The 13542-nt window shown below is 34.3% G+C and overlaps 1 protein-coding gene across 1 annotated transcript in view; it reads left to right on the top strand.

Annotated features, from left to right (window-relative positions):
* The window catches only part of Gpr158 (G protein-coupled receptor 158), a 480026-nt gene that overhangs the window by 86601 nt on the left and 379883 nt on the right, over window positions 1–13542 (top strand). Inside the window, exon 3 of the mRNA XM_015495224.2 lies at window positions 2276–2381. Coding sequence (XP_015350710.1) covers window positions 2276–2381 — 106 coding nt within the window. The remainder of the gene's footprint in view (window positions 1–2275; window positions 2382–13542) is intronic.

The raw sequence follows: 13542 nt of genomic DNA, 5'->3' as shown, positions 1-13542 counted from the left end.
CCTCCCCTCCCTCTACCCCATCTACCATAACTCATTTCTCTCACTCTCTCTTATTTATTTATTTATTTATTTTATTCCCTCCCCTTCGCCTCACATCCTCTTATATGTATTTTTGTATAACAATGCAGGTCTCCTTCCCTCTTCCCTGCAATTCCCCCTCTCTCTCCCATTCCCTCCCACCTCTCCCCAGTTTGATGGTAATCTTCTTCTCATGCTCTTCCTCCCTGCTCTGTTTTGAGTCGCCCCCCTTATATCAAAGAACACATTTGGCATTTGCTTTTAAGGGATTGGCTGACTTCACTTAGCATAATCTGCTCTAATGCCATCCATTTCCCTGCAAATGCCATGATTTTGTTGTTTTTTATTGCTGAGTAATATTCCATTGTGTATATATCAATGCCTTTATTTTTATGTGGTACTGAGGATTGAGCCTGGGTCCCTCCCGTGCTTGACAAGCGCTCTACTGCTGAGCCACAATCCCAGCCCGACCTATTGTTTTATATTTGTGTCCTTCATTGCATATTGTATGCACAAACAGTAAATATTTGTTGAAAGAGTGAAGGATTGAACTAGATGAAAATATTAGGTTACTAGGAATCCAGTTATTTGTCACATGAACATTTGTTTTATAGTGTTATGGTCCACAGCAATAATGTTCTGCAAACTGGAGTAGGATGTTATGAAAGATTTACGTATTTTCTATGATAATTTCTGAGTTTTTATTTTAATGTTCATTTGAAAAATTAAATATACTCTGGGTTATCTAGATGCCAAAAACTGGCAGGAGGCTTTAGTATCCTTTGTTTTGGTGTCTATTTTGGGCATGTTAAAACTAGTGCTTTCTCACAAGTTAAAGAAAAGAACAGAAGAAAAAAGTGAATGATTTATTCACCATAACTGAAGCCCAAATGACAGTAAGCCTCTCTGTTGGAAAATTTCCCAGTAGTTTAAAAGGAGAAAGGAAATGAGAGAAATGAAGCACAAGATATAAAACAGAAGTTACATGTTCTTGTTTTGAAAGGGGATTTAGTATTAGCAAAACATCATCACCAATTTTCTTAATATTTTAATTTAATATTAAATTTAAACTAAATTTATTTTTTGTTAGTTTTATATACATTATTTGTAATTTTTGTTTTTTATGGCTATAAAAGCTAAAAAATGAGGAATTTGAGCCTATTTTTGTTTTAGATATTTAATATAGAAATATTTCAAATTGGTTTTAGACCTTGAACATATATTTTTATATATCAGTTTTTAGTGGGATGTTTATTCTTTACTCAAGTTTGTGAAGATCTACATTATAAAGTAATAGGTTTCAGGAACCAGAGCACAGAATGTTTATTTCAATAAAGTCTAGGTGTGACAATTCCATGTAAGATAGATTATTTCTGCAGCAGCTGCTGTTAGTGGTACTTAAAAATATAAGGGAGCTGGCACTGTGGCTCACTGGTAGCGCACTTGCCTGGCATGTGTGAGGCACTGGGTTCGATTCTCAGCACTGTGTATAAATGAATAAAACAAAGGTCTATCATCAATTAAAAAAATATTTTAAAAAATATAAGGGAAGAATATTAGGAAAATGTAGAGAATTGCTTGAAGAAAATAGTGGAATTTTAGAAAAACTCGGGACTCTTTGTAATTAGCTTTTGGCTCTGAATTTGTGGGTTCTCTTTCTGACTCTTCAAATGGCTCAGTGAAGTGTAGTCTTCATTTTTGTGAATCTCTATGCTTGATGTAGGATATTGGGTGCCCTAAAGAACTGTTTAAAGTCATTGTGATAGAAGATCAGAGGAACGGAGAAGCTTAATTTTATGATACTGTCCTCCCCATTAATTCTTTCAATCTCTCTGTTTGGGGTCTTACAATGGGAAATAGGAATTGAAAGAAATGAGATGAGGGTGTGGGTGTGATTTAATTACTCTCTCTCTTTAATGAGAGAGCTTTTTTTTTGAGCAGGTGTTTCTGAGTCAAGGTTTCTACCATGTTCAGAGTAGTTGTCTGAGAGTCAAGTCAATTAGCACATATTTACTGAGTACATGCTATGTGTTAGGCATTATATGAGAAACCAAAGAAGGAACAATACACGATTCTTGCCTTTGGGACCTAGGTAGAACTAATTTTTATTTATTTTTTATTTGGTACACTGTAGTTAAATATGAGTGGGCAGTTTGAAATATTTTAGTAGATTATGCTGATTTTTCTGATTTTCAAAGAGTTTGGAGTTGTTAAGGGCTCAAATGAATTTGGTCATTTTGTCTTTTTCTGTTTTTAGGGGTGTCATGAAAGTTGATATAAATCTTCAGAAAGTGGACATTGACCAGTGTTCAAGTGATGGCTGGTTTTCAGGAACTCACAAATGCCACCTGAACAATTCAGAGGTAAGAATATGAAAATAAAATTCTCTGAAATTAGAACTGAAAAATGTATTACATTTGTATGTGTTGTATTTGTGTGAGTCACTGAACAAAAGGCATCCTACTGAGGAAAAAAATCTACGCTGATCTCAGTATCGTCAAGTGAGCTGAAAGATGGGGAGAAAATAAGTTTGTGCAGAGTAACCTTTCACTTGGGTATTCTCTTAAGAGAAAGCCCAAAGTAAGATTATGCCTGAAGTTTGATGTTAGTTAAAACTACCCTATTCTTCAAAATGGGTTGGAAATTGAAAAGAACCATGAGGAGAGAAAACACTCCCAGGAATATCAACCAGATTATGCACATTTTTATGGAATATGATGCTTATTGAGACATAGATGATATTCATTCAGATACACTGCCATCTGTTACAAAGCAATAGAAAAGATATGTTAGGGCAAAAAAAAAACAAGGAGAAAACTATATGCAGGAACCCAGAAAGGTGTATATATTTGTATGTGTTTTTCTAGTTTTTTAAAAACTCCTTTCCATACTTGATTCAATGGGATTCTGGTTGATATGGAACAGAGATAAGGATTTTGGAAACGTGACTGTTATTTACCTTAAGTTTAGAGAAGAAATTTGATGGCATACTAATGATTTCATTTTCAATAATTTATCTGTAATATACAAATACGCTATGAAACAAGTGTATAATAAAGTCTCTGATCTTAAATATTTGTACTATTCCAATATTGATCCCATGAATTTGTGATGAAAGTCAGCTTAACTCATTTAAAATAGGATATTTCCACAAATATGGCAATTACATCTTTAATTTGATTTTTTGCCGTTTGTGAATTGTAGTTGTATTAAGTACATAATGGGTTTTAAGGTAAGAAATTTTAAATTGGAAGGAAATTTACCATGAAGAACTTATACCTTAAATCTGTCACATTTCCACCTTATCCCTCTGATCCCCTTTAACTTCCTCAGTATCCCACACAGCCCCACTTCTCCTCCTGAATCTCCACACACCTCTATATAACGAACATTATACTTGCCTCCCCCCACCTATGACCAATTGGGACTCAATGATATATGTGAGTGTCTTGTTAACTCACAGAAATTAAGATCTCTTTTTGCCTCTTTTTCCCTATTTTTTCTTGTGGTTTTGAACATTTTTTGAGCCCCCAATTTCATCTGGGTGATTCTGGCATTTCTAAAGACGTGAATTTCAATCATTAATTTGGTGAATATTATTGGTCTGATTGATTATTGTCTCCATGCCAAGGGCATATAGACACTTAAGCATGGTCTTTAGCCAGAGTGAGTGTTTTGCTGCATGAGTCTCAAATTTGTGGATATTGATCTGTATGTGCTCATTTCTGTATAACCTTGTTTTAGTGGTGCTCTTGGGTGATTCAATAAGTAGTTAATCTACAAACAGGGAGACAGTTACTTTTCATTTTTTTTTAATGATTGCAACTTCCTTGTAATGATTTTGGTATGGTTTAGGTGTCTTCATAGCACACTTATTTATTTGACTAGATGGTCATATTTCAAGAACCTCTTTCTGCTTTTGGGAAATTGATTTATTTTCATTGCATCAGGAATATTAATTTTTTAGGTTCTGTGCATTTTCAAGGTAAAATATTATCCTCTTCTGATTAGTAGAGATTAGATTGAAATATGTACATTTTAGGGAGCATTGTATTTATTTTTTTCCTATTGGAAAACTGGAAATGTATATCCTATAAGACAATTGACAGTTCAGTTAATTTTACTTGAAAATGTTGGAGGAAGAGGTTCAGTTATCAAAAAGTAATATCAAAACACTGGATTTACTGAATGTACATTTTGACTTGGAATCTGCATCTCCCTCCTTTTTCCTTGCCCAGAAACTGGACATTGAATTAGGAGATTTTTGTGTCCTAGGATGGGCCTATGAGGTCCTTGTGGGATGTTATACCTTACACAGGACTGTCGTGGAACTCTTCACACTATTTTATTGTTGACATTGGGCTTCTCTAACGTCCTGTCATTGGTGCTGGTTACTCTAGGCACCTGCAACAGCTCCATATCTCATCCTCAGTCTAGTTACCAGGTATAGACTTTCACTTCCTTTCCTGGACTGATATGAATCAGATCATAAGCTGACTTCTCTTGACATTTTTACTTCTCTTGATATTTTTGGGAAAACCCAAAGGAAATTCTCTTTCTGGAGCATTTGTGTGTGTGTGTGTGTGTGTGTGTGTGTGTTTTGGGTACTAGGGATTGAACTCGGGGGCACTCAACCAACTGAGTCATATCCCCAGCCCTATTTTGTATTTTCGTTTAGAGACTGGGTCTCACTGAGTTGCTTAGTGCCTTGTTTTTTGCTGAGGCTGACTTTGAATTTGCAGTCCTCCTGTCTCAGCCTCCTGAGCTGCTGGGATTATAGGCATGTGCCCAGCTGGAGCATTTTTCATTAACTTTAACTCTGCTTTGTCCTCCTAATCTGCTGTTACCAACATCACAGATCACTATGTTAATTGGTCTACTTGTGGAAGTACTTAACATGATTTCACATTTTAGGAAACAGGGTCCTGTCTTTATGACTGTCTATATCATTAGAAATAGATGCATCTGTCATGGTTCACAGTGGGTTGTATATCTTGCCCATGTTTAACATTCTTCTCTTGTAAGTAATAGAAGAACTCACAAATTTCAAAGTTTTAAGTGAGGTTGAGCTTTTTGTTTTTCATTTTAAATTTTCTCTTCAGTGTTGGCTATTCAGCTTCCACAGTATGTTTAACTAGTCTGATGTTGGAAATAAATAAGTGGTGTGGGACCTAATGACAAAAGGCCCAGGCCTGGAATGGTTTGTGAAAAAATTATTTCTCAATGACTGTAGATAGGTACAAGTTCTAGGAGGATAGCAAGTTTTTTTTTTTTTTTTTTTTTTTTTTTCTGTACTGGAGGATTGAATTCAGAGGTGCTGATCTACATTCCCAGCCATTTTTATTTTCATTTTGAGGAGACGTCTCATTTAGTTGCTTAGGGCCTTGCTACTTTACTGAGGTTGGCCTGGAACTTAATGATCCTTCTGCCTCATTCTCCCTAGGAGTTGGGATAATAGGCATGCACTAAGTGTACTTGACAGTGTTTTTTGAAGGACATATTAAAACAATATCTGAACCACTCTGAACTGGATTTAAGGATTGCACTGACTTGGCTGTCTTCACAGTTATGAAGCTCTAGATCACTGCAGCTAGACTTGATCGCATTTTCAGTATCCACTTAATTCCTAATCTATTTTCATATCAGTGTTTGAGTACATAAAATCATCTCCTACAGAATAGTTTATTAAAAACATAAAATGAATTGTATTAATTTTTGTTTTAGAGATTTTCTTTTGCTTTTTCTCCACTGTAATAATTTTAAAATCATTATTTGAAGTAGAAAATATTAGGATAATGGCCTTGAAGCTTGATAATCATATTTCTAAAGTAAAAATGTTTTCATCACATCTGGTATATGTATATTTAAATTTATGCAGTATATGCATCTTTTATTATATTTATAAATTAGAAAAAATAAGGTTGGCATAAAGATGAAATATTTTAATGTAAATTAGGTTATTTTGTAAAAATGTCTTTAACAGCAAAATTATTGACTCATACTTTTTGCAAATCTTTTAACAAGAATGTTATAATTGTGTGTTATTATTTTTGAAAGTCTCAGTTTAACACTTATTAATGCAATGGTTCAAAGGTTTCTAACTTCAGTGTATTTTTATACTTAGATTTAATATCTGTCATAGTTGAAAACATGCCTCACAAGCACATATCAATCTAGACTGAAGGAACAAATTATTTACTGTGTTTGCTAAATTATAATGTTAATTTTTTAAGTTTTATCTACCAGTTTTGCAAAGATTTCTGCACATAGCTGGCCATTTTTTTATCTTACCTGATACTAATTTGTCCCTGCTAACTAATTGAAAACTGGGTGTTTTAATATTTTGAAGGAATAGGTTAAACATTATCTGAATCTTTTTATGTGGAATATTAAAAAAACTGATTAGGGAATTTTATTTTCAAGTTTAAGCCATAGGACTCTGAATACTTATAGATTTTGGCAACATAATACTGGAAACATTTTCAAATGTTTTCAGTATGCTCACTTTAAGAGACTTTCTCATTATTGTTAAAATGTTACTTTTACTTTGAAGGAATAGTTTTTGTGCTTTTTGAAAATGTCTTGTACATAGACACTATTGACAATTACTTATCACAGATGAGGTCAGCAAATTTAGAACATTTGCCTTTTAGAAAGGCATAATACATGACCAATATTTAAGCTCAAAGACAAGCACTTTGAGATAACCAGACAATATTTGTGTGGGAAGATTATCTGGGTCATGAAGAATTGTAAATATTGCACAATTCAAAATAATATGCTCTGTAAATCTGTCTAAATGGCCAAGTATAGATGGTAATAATCAAAATTTGAAAGCAAAACAAAAGAACCAAGTAACAATGGTCAGTATTTCCTTCTTGAAACTCCCAATTTTTCTTTAGGATATCTCAAGTATTTTATCAGATTTGAGTCATCTGAAGTATGGACTCAGGGCATTTATATTAATCCAAGTCTCAAATATTAGCAAAGCTTACCTGATTTATTTTTTCTTTAAATAAAATTTAAACATAAACAGGAATTCTAATATTTTCTTCTTACACGCCAATTATCATCTTAAGGATTCCTGCTTTGAAAACTAGTTTTTGAGGTTATCATATTCACTGTTCTACCCAGAATCCCTGGAATAGTTGTGTTGTCAACTCAGTCATTATCTTTATATTGTGTTTTTAAAATTGCTTTTATTTTTTTAAATACATGACAGCAGAATGCATCACAATTCTTATTACACATATAGAACACAATTTTTCATATCTCTGTTTTTGAATATAAAGTATGTTCACACCAATTCATGTGAACATTTCATACATGTACTTTGGATAATGATGTCCATCACATTACACCATCATTGCTAACCCCCTGCCTCCTCTCTTCCCCTCCCACTCTTCTGCCCTATCTAGAGTTTGTCTATTCCTCCCATGCTCCCTCTCCCTACCCCACTATGAGTCAGTCACCTTATATCAGAGAAAACATTTGTTTTTTTGGGATTGGCTAACTTCACTTAGCATTATCTTTTCCAACTGCATGAATTTACCTGCAAATGCCATGATTTTATTCTCTTTTATTGTTGAGTAAAATTGCATTATGTATATATGCCACATTTTTTAATCCATTTATCTACAGAAGGGCGTCTAGGTTGGTTCCACATTTTAGCTATTGTGAATTGTGCATCTATAAACATTGACGTGTCCCTGTAGTATGCTGTTTGTAAGTCCTTTGGGTATAGACCGAGGAGAGGGATAGCTGGGCCAAATGGTGGTTCCATTCCAACTTTTCCAAGGACTCTCCATACTGCTTTCCATATTGGGTGCACCAAGACAGGGATGTCTTCTTTCACCACTTCTATTTAACATAGTTCTTGAAACATAGGCCAGAGCAATTAGACAGACTATTTGTTGACGATCTTTATATTGTTTTAAAAGCGTTCCCTCCTATCTTTTCTTTCCTATGGAATATGTTGAGTAAGAATCTATTTTACACTAACTTTTAAAGAGCATTTCCCCCTTATTTTTAAATTGGTGCATTATAGTTGTACATATTGATAGGATTTATTTTTATATATTCATACATGCATGTGATATAACAACGTAATTTGGCCATTTCTCTCCTATCTCCTTACCTTCTACCTCTTACCCTTTGGTCCCCCCCTTCCTCTGCTGAACTCTGTTTAATTTTTAGGCTATTTACCCCCACCTTTGTTTTCCTTTTTCTTCTCTAGCTTCTGCACATGAGAGAAAACCTTCTGATTTTGACTAATTTCACTTAACATGATAGTCTCTAGTTCCATCCATTGTCCTGCAAATACCTTAATTTTATTTTTCTTTATGACTGAATAAAACTTCATTGTGTACATAGGCCACATTTACTTTCCAGTTATCCATTGATGGACACCCAGACTGGTTCCATAGTTTGGCTGTTGTGAATTCTCCTGCCCCAAACATGGGTATGCATGTATCACTGTAGTTAGATGACTTTAATTCTTTAGATGACTTTAATAGCTATATGTTAGTTCTTCTCTTGTGTCTTTGATCTCACCATTGCTATTTTCTCTTAGAAATGATTTATTTTCTCTGGGGTAGTACAAAATTAGTGCTAAAAGGAAAGTTTATAGCACCAAATTCCAACATAAAAAAAGATATTAAATAAGTAATCTGAAGTTATACCTCAAGGCCCTAGAAAAAGATGAAGAAATTAATACCAAAATCAATAGAAGACAGGAAATATTTAAAATTAGAACTGAAATTAATGAAATTGAGAATAAAAAATGTTACAAAGGATAAATAAAACAGAGAGTTGATTCTTTGAAAAGATTAATAAGATTGACAAACCCTTAGCCAAACTTACCAAAAGAATGAAATGATCCAAATTAACAAAATTAGAGATGAAAAAGAAAATATCACCACAGATACTACTGAAATTCAGAGGGTCAGAAGAAACTATTTTGACAAGTTGACAAATTTCTAGATATGTGTGACCTACCCAGATTGAATGATGATATAGAAAGCTTAGGACAATTTCAAGTGATTAAATTGAAATAGTTATTAAAAGCCTTCCAAAAAGAAAATCCTGAGACCAGGTGGATTCTCAGCTGAGTTCTACCAGATCTTTAAAGAAGATAATGCCAATACTTTTTAAATTTTTCCATGAAATAGAAAAGGAGGGAACATTGCCAAATTCATTCTATGAAGCCAGTATTACCCTGATATTGAAACCAGACAATGACACATCAAGGAAAGAAAACTTCAGACAAATATCTCTGATTAACATAGATGCAAAAATTTTAATAAAATAATGGTTAATTGCATTCAGAAACACAGTAAGAAGATAATGCACCACGATCAAGTGGGCTTCATTCCAGGGACACAAGGTGATTTTTAACTTACTTAAGTCAATAAATGTAATTCACCACATAAATAGAATTAAGGACAGGAAATCACATGATAGTCTCAACAGATACAGAAAAGCATTTTAGAAAGTCCAGCACCCATTCATGTTCAAAGCATTAGAGAAACTAGGGATAGAAGAAACTTACCTCAACATCATAAAAGCTGTATACGAAAACCAGGGCCAATATCATACTGAATGGAGAAAACTGAAGCCATTTCCTCAAAAAAAACAGGAGCAAGACAAGAATGTCCACTCTTACTATTATTAGTCAACATGGTTATTGAAACTCTAGACAGAGCAATCAAGCAAGAGAAAAAATTAAAGGGATACAAATAGGAAAAAAAAAGAAGTCAAATAATCTTTGTTTGCTGATGACATAATTCTTTATTTAGATGACCCCTCCCCCACCAAAAAATACTTCTAGAGTTGATAAACAAATTTAGCAAAATCACAGGATACAAGATCAACATACATAAATCAGTAAATTTCTTATGCTCTAATAATGAATATGCTCAAAAAAGAAATTAGGAAAGCTATACCATTCACAATAGCCTAAAAAAATTTTAGGAATAATTCTAACCAAGGAGGTAAAAGGCCACAGCAATAAAAATTACAGAACACTGAAGAAAGAAATTGAGGAAGAACTTAGAAGGTGGAAAGACCTTCCATGTTTTTAGATAGGCAAAATTAACCTCAAAATGTCCACACTACTGAAAGCTTTATACAGATTTAATGCAGTCTCCATCAAAATACCATTTTACATTCTCCACAGAAGTAGAATAAGAAATTATTTGGAAGAGAAAGAGATCCAGAATAGCCAAAATATTCCTGAGCAAGAAGAGGAATATTGGAGGCATCACAATACTGGACCCCAAATTATACTATGGAGTTATATAGTAAAAAGCAAAACAAAACAACAACAAAAACAGCATGGGATTGCCATTGATAGAAATACTGAGGTGCCACAGAAATTAAACATGCTCAGAAGTGGGTGGGCAAGGCAAACTGTACATCTGCCAGAAAGATGTATCACCAAGCCTGATTAGCAAATGCACCTGAGTGGGCAGTGCACCTGCTTTTGTCCCTAACACACCACTCCCCCTTGACCTGATGAGAGGAGCTTGGGATTACACTCTATATGATTAGCTAATTTAAAATTGGGGTGGGCAAAGGGAAGGGCTATACTTAAAATTGCTACAATTGGATCTGACATCCCCAAAAAGGTTAAATACTATATTCTGACAATGGACCTACAAACTTTATATCTTTTACAAGTTTCCACCTTTTTTTTACCTTTTGGTTTCATTTTTTTTTTGTTTGTGTACCCTTTGGTATTGCCATCTATCCTAGATATATTACTTTTTGAGGTGGGAATCACCATGGTAATGAGTTCTTCCCTTTTTAGCAGTTCAGATACCCATGCTAGTTATTAGGAGCAGTTGGTAAGGTTCTTCCCAGCTGGGTTGAAGCTTGTATTCTTTTAGGTCTTGATTGAAATCAAGTTGCCATGTTGGAAGTGATGAATTGCAAACTCCAGAAGAGGAGTCTGAGCAGCAGTTAATAATAATCATATCAGCAAAAGTAAAGAAGCACAGTTAGGCCTTAAGTTGACTCAGGAAAAAACCTGTGACTCTGGTAGAACTTTTGTGATATTTATTAGGCACTTCTGTATAAAACCTATTCCTTTATGACCTCCCAGGTTTTGCTTTTTGGAGGACTGACACAAATGTACATATCAAGTAAAGGAACCATTGTCTTTATCTTTTAAATGTCCATGTGTGGCTGTGCATTTGTATACTCTCTTGATATGTGTTTAAGACCAACTTGGTCAAAATTGAGTTTTTTTCTATCTACTGTTAGAGTCAGCTGATATTTGTTAGGGATAATCTTGTGAACTTATGAAAAGCCTCTTGGCTTCTTCAGAGTTTACTCTACCAGTTGTGCCATCTGCCAGTATGGGTCAGAAACTTGCTGACCACAGTTGGCTTCCCTTGGAAGCATCAGGGACATTTCCCTCTCCAATGACCCTCCTCTTTTCGAATGTACACTGGTTGGCTTCCTGTTCTCAAGGGTCCTCTTGATCCCCCTGTTGGGAGGTCAGGTGACTTACCAGAGTTGCCAGGCCCTTAGAGAAGTCCCATTATTCTCTGATTATTGGCTGACCTAAGAGGAAGGGCCAAACTGTTGGCTATTTTTCCTTGGCCCTTTTACTTCTTTCTTTTTGGTTTCCAAGCTTTGGTTTTAAACACAAGCAGGTCAGGGGCTCGGGCTGTGGCTCAGTGGTAGAGTGCTTACCTGGCACATGTGAGGCACTGGGTTTGATCCTCAGTACCACATAAAAATAAAATAAAAGATATTGTGTCTACCTACAACTAAAAAAAAATACATTAAAAAACCCATAAGCAGGTCAGTTTCACTGGTAACTTTAAAGTCTATAACTTTATAGTTACCCCTTTCATTTAACTGGGGTTAGTATTAGTACTGAAAGCCAGCCTTATATCCTATTCTGTCATATAGATGATGGCATATTATCTCAAACTAATTCAGATTTTTCTGTTAAAAGGAGTATTTCTTTAAAACACTATCAGGCAAAAGTAATACAATTCTATAAGGAAAATACAAAATAAATCAACAAGACCAAAAACATATTCAGTTTGCATAATAGCTTTAAACCAAGAAACATAATTTCTGTGATAACACTAATATATGTTTGGTGTCTATTTTGCCTTCATAAAGACACATAAATTTATCAACTCAATCATATATGAGATACTTTACAATTTTACTTTCTTTTAAAACTCTCTACAACCTTACATATCTTTCATAATTCACCTACACCTTTACTTAGTTTTGTACTGTATCCCCTATTTATTTTGAGATCACAATAATCTTTACAAAAAAAATCTATCTTTTGTACATAACTTTAAGTAAACTTAAGTCTAGCCTACTTTGGAGTCATCCTAACATGGAGTAGGGTGAGAGGCAGAACCTTATCTCAGGTAAGACAGGATTAATTTCAGACATTAAATCTGAAACATGAATCAAATAAAAACTAAGGGAGCTCCTAATTTTCTTTTTTGTAGAAGAAGTGGCAAAAGGCCTTCATGTTTTATAATGTCAACCTTTAAACAAATCAGGCTACTATTATCTTTTAAAATACATTTAAATTTCACCCCAGTGTAAGAAGTAACACAAAATTTTATATACATATATTATTGATAACAGGTTACCTTTATCCAGTTACAGAACATTAAATGACATAAATAAATGCCTAATTAAGTTTTCTATTTCTATATAAATTTGAAGGAGATTACCACTACAGACCACTTAAGTTTGGAGAACGCCAGTTTTGTGAAGTGATTTTCCTAGACTTTTAGATGTCTATATATCTCTCTAGTCATATGTATTTAGGATATCTGACAAAGCCGACTCAAATTATGTTCTGAAAAATTGTGCAGAAGAGAATGGATCACCATTAATGCCTCTCCTTTAAGGGGAATACACTCTCTCTCATATATATATAATTATACACACACACACCAATATATACACACATACACATACATATATTTATGTATGTATATATCACACACCAATATATACACACATACACATACATATATTTATGTATGTATATATATATATGCATATATTGGTGTGTGTGTGTATTTTTTTGTTTGTTTTCCCCTTCCTGGGACAAGTTATTTCCTCTTTAAACAAAATTTTGGTTAAGATAACATTGATCACTTTTCTCAGGGTCCCTTTGGCCCAAATGACCTTACTCACTTTTAGTATTCCTGCAGTGGAGCAGGCTTTGTTTTCTTTTCCTGGAGGCACTTGCAAGTGAAATTGTTGCTCTTTGGGTGTTAATATTATCTGTACATTTAGTTTGCATAACAGAGCTTACCCCCAGGAGAGGGATGGACAATCTGGCATATACAAGAACAAAAGAAAACAAAGAACAAAACCATGCCTCAGGGCTGGGAATATAGCTCAGTTGGTAGAGTGCATGACTCACATGCACAAGGCCCTGGGTTCAATCCCCAACACCACAAAAACAAAAAAACCATGCGTCAATCCCCCCCCCCACCCACACACACACGGTGCAGCATGCAGGTA

Source organism: Marmota marmota, unplaced genomic scaffold, assembly GCF_001458135.2.
Source record: "Marmota marmota marmota unplaced genomic scaffold, marMar, whole genome shotgun sequence".
NCBI lineage: Eukaryota > Metazoa > Chordata > Mammalia > Rodentia > Sciuridae > Marmota > Marmota marmota.
Note: the sequence above shows the minus strand (reverse complement) of the source record. Positions and strands in the feature narration are given on the sequence as shown.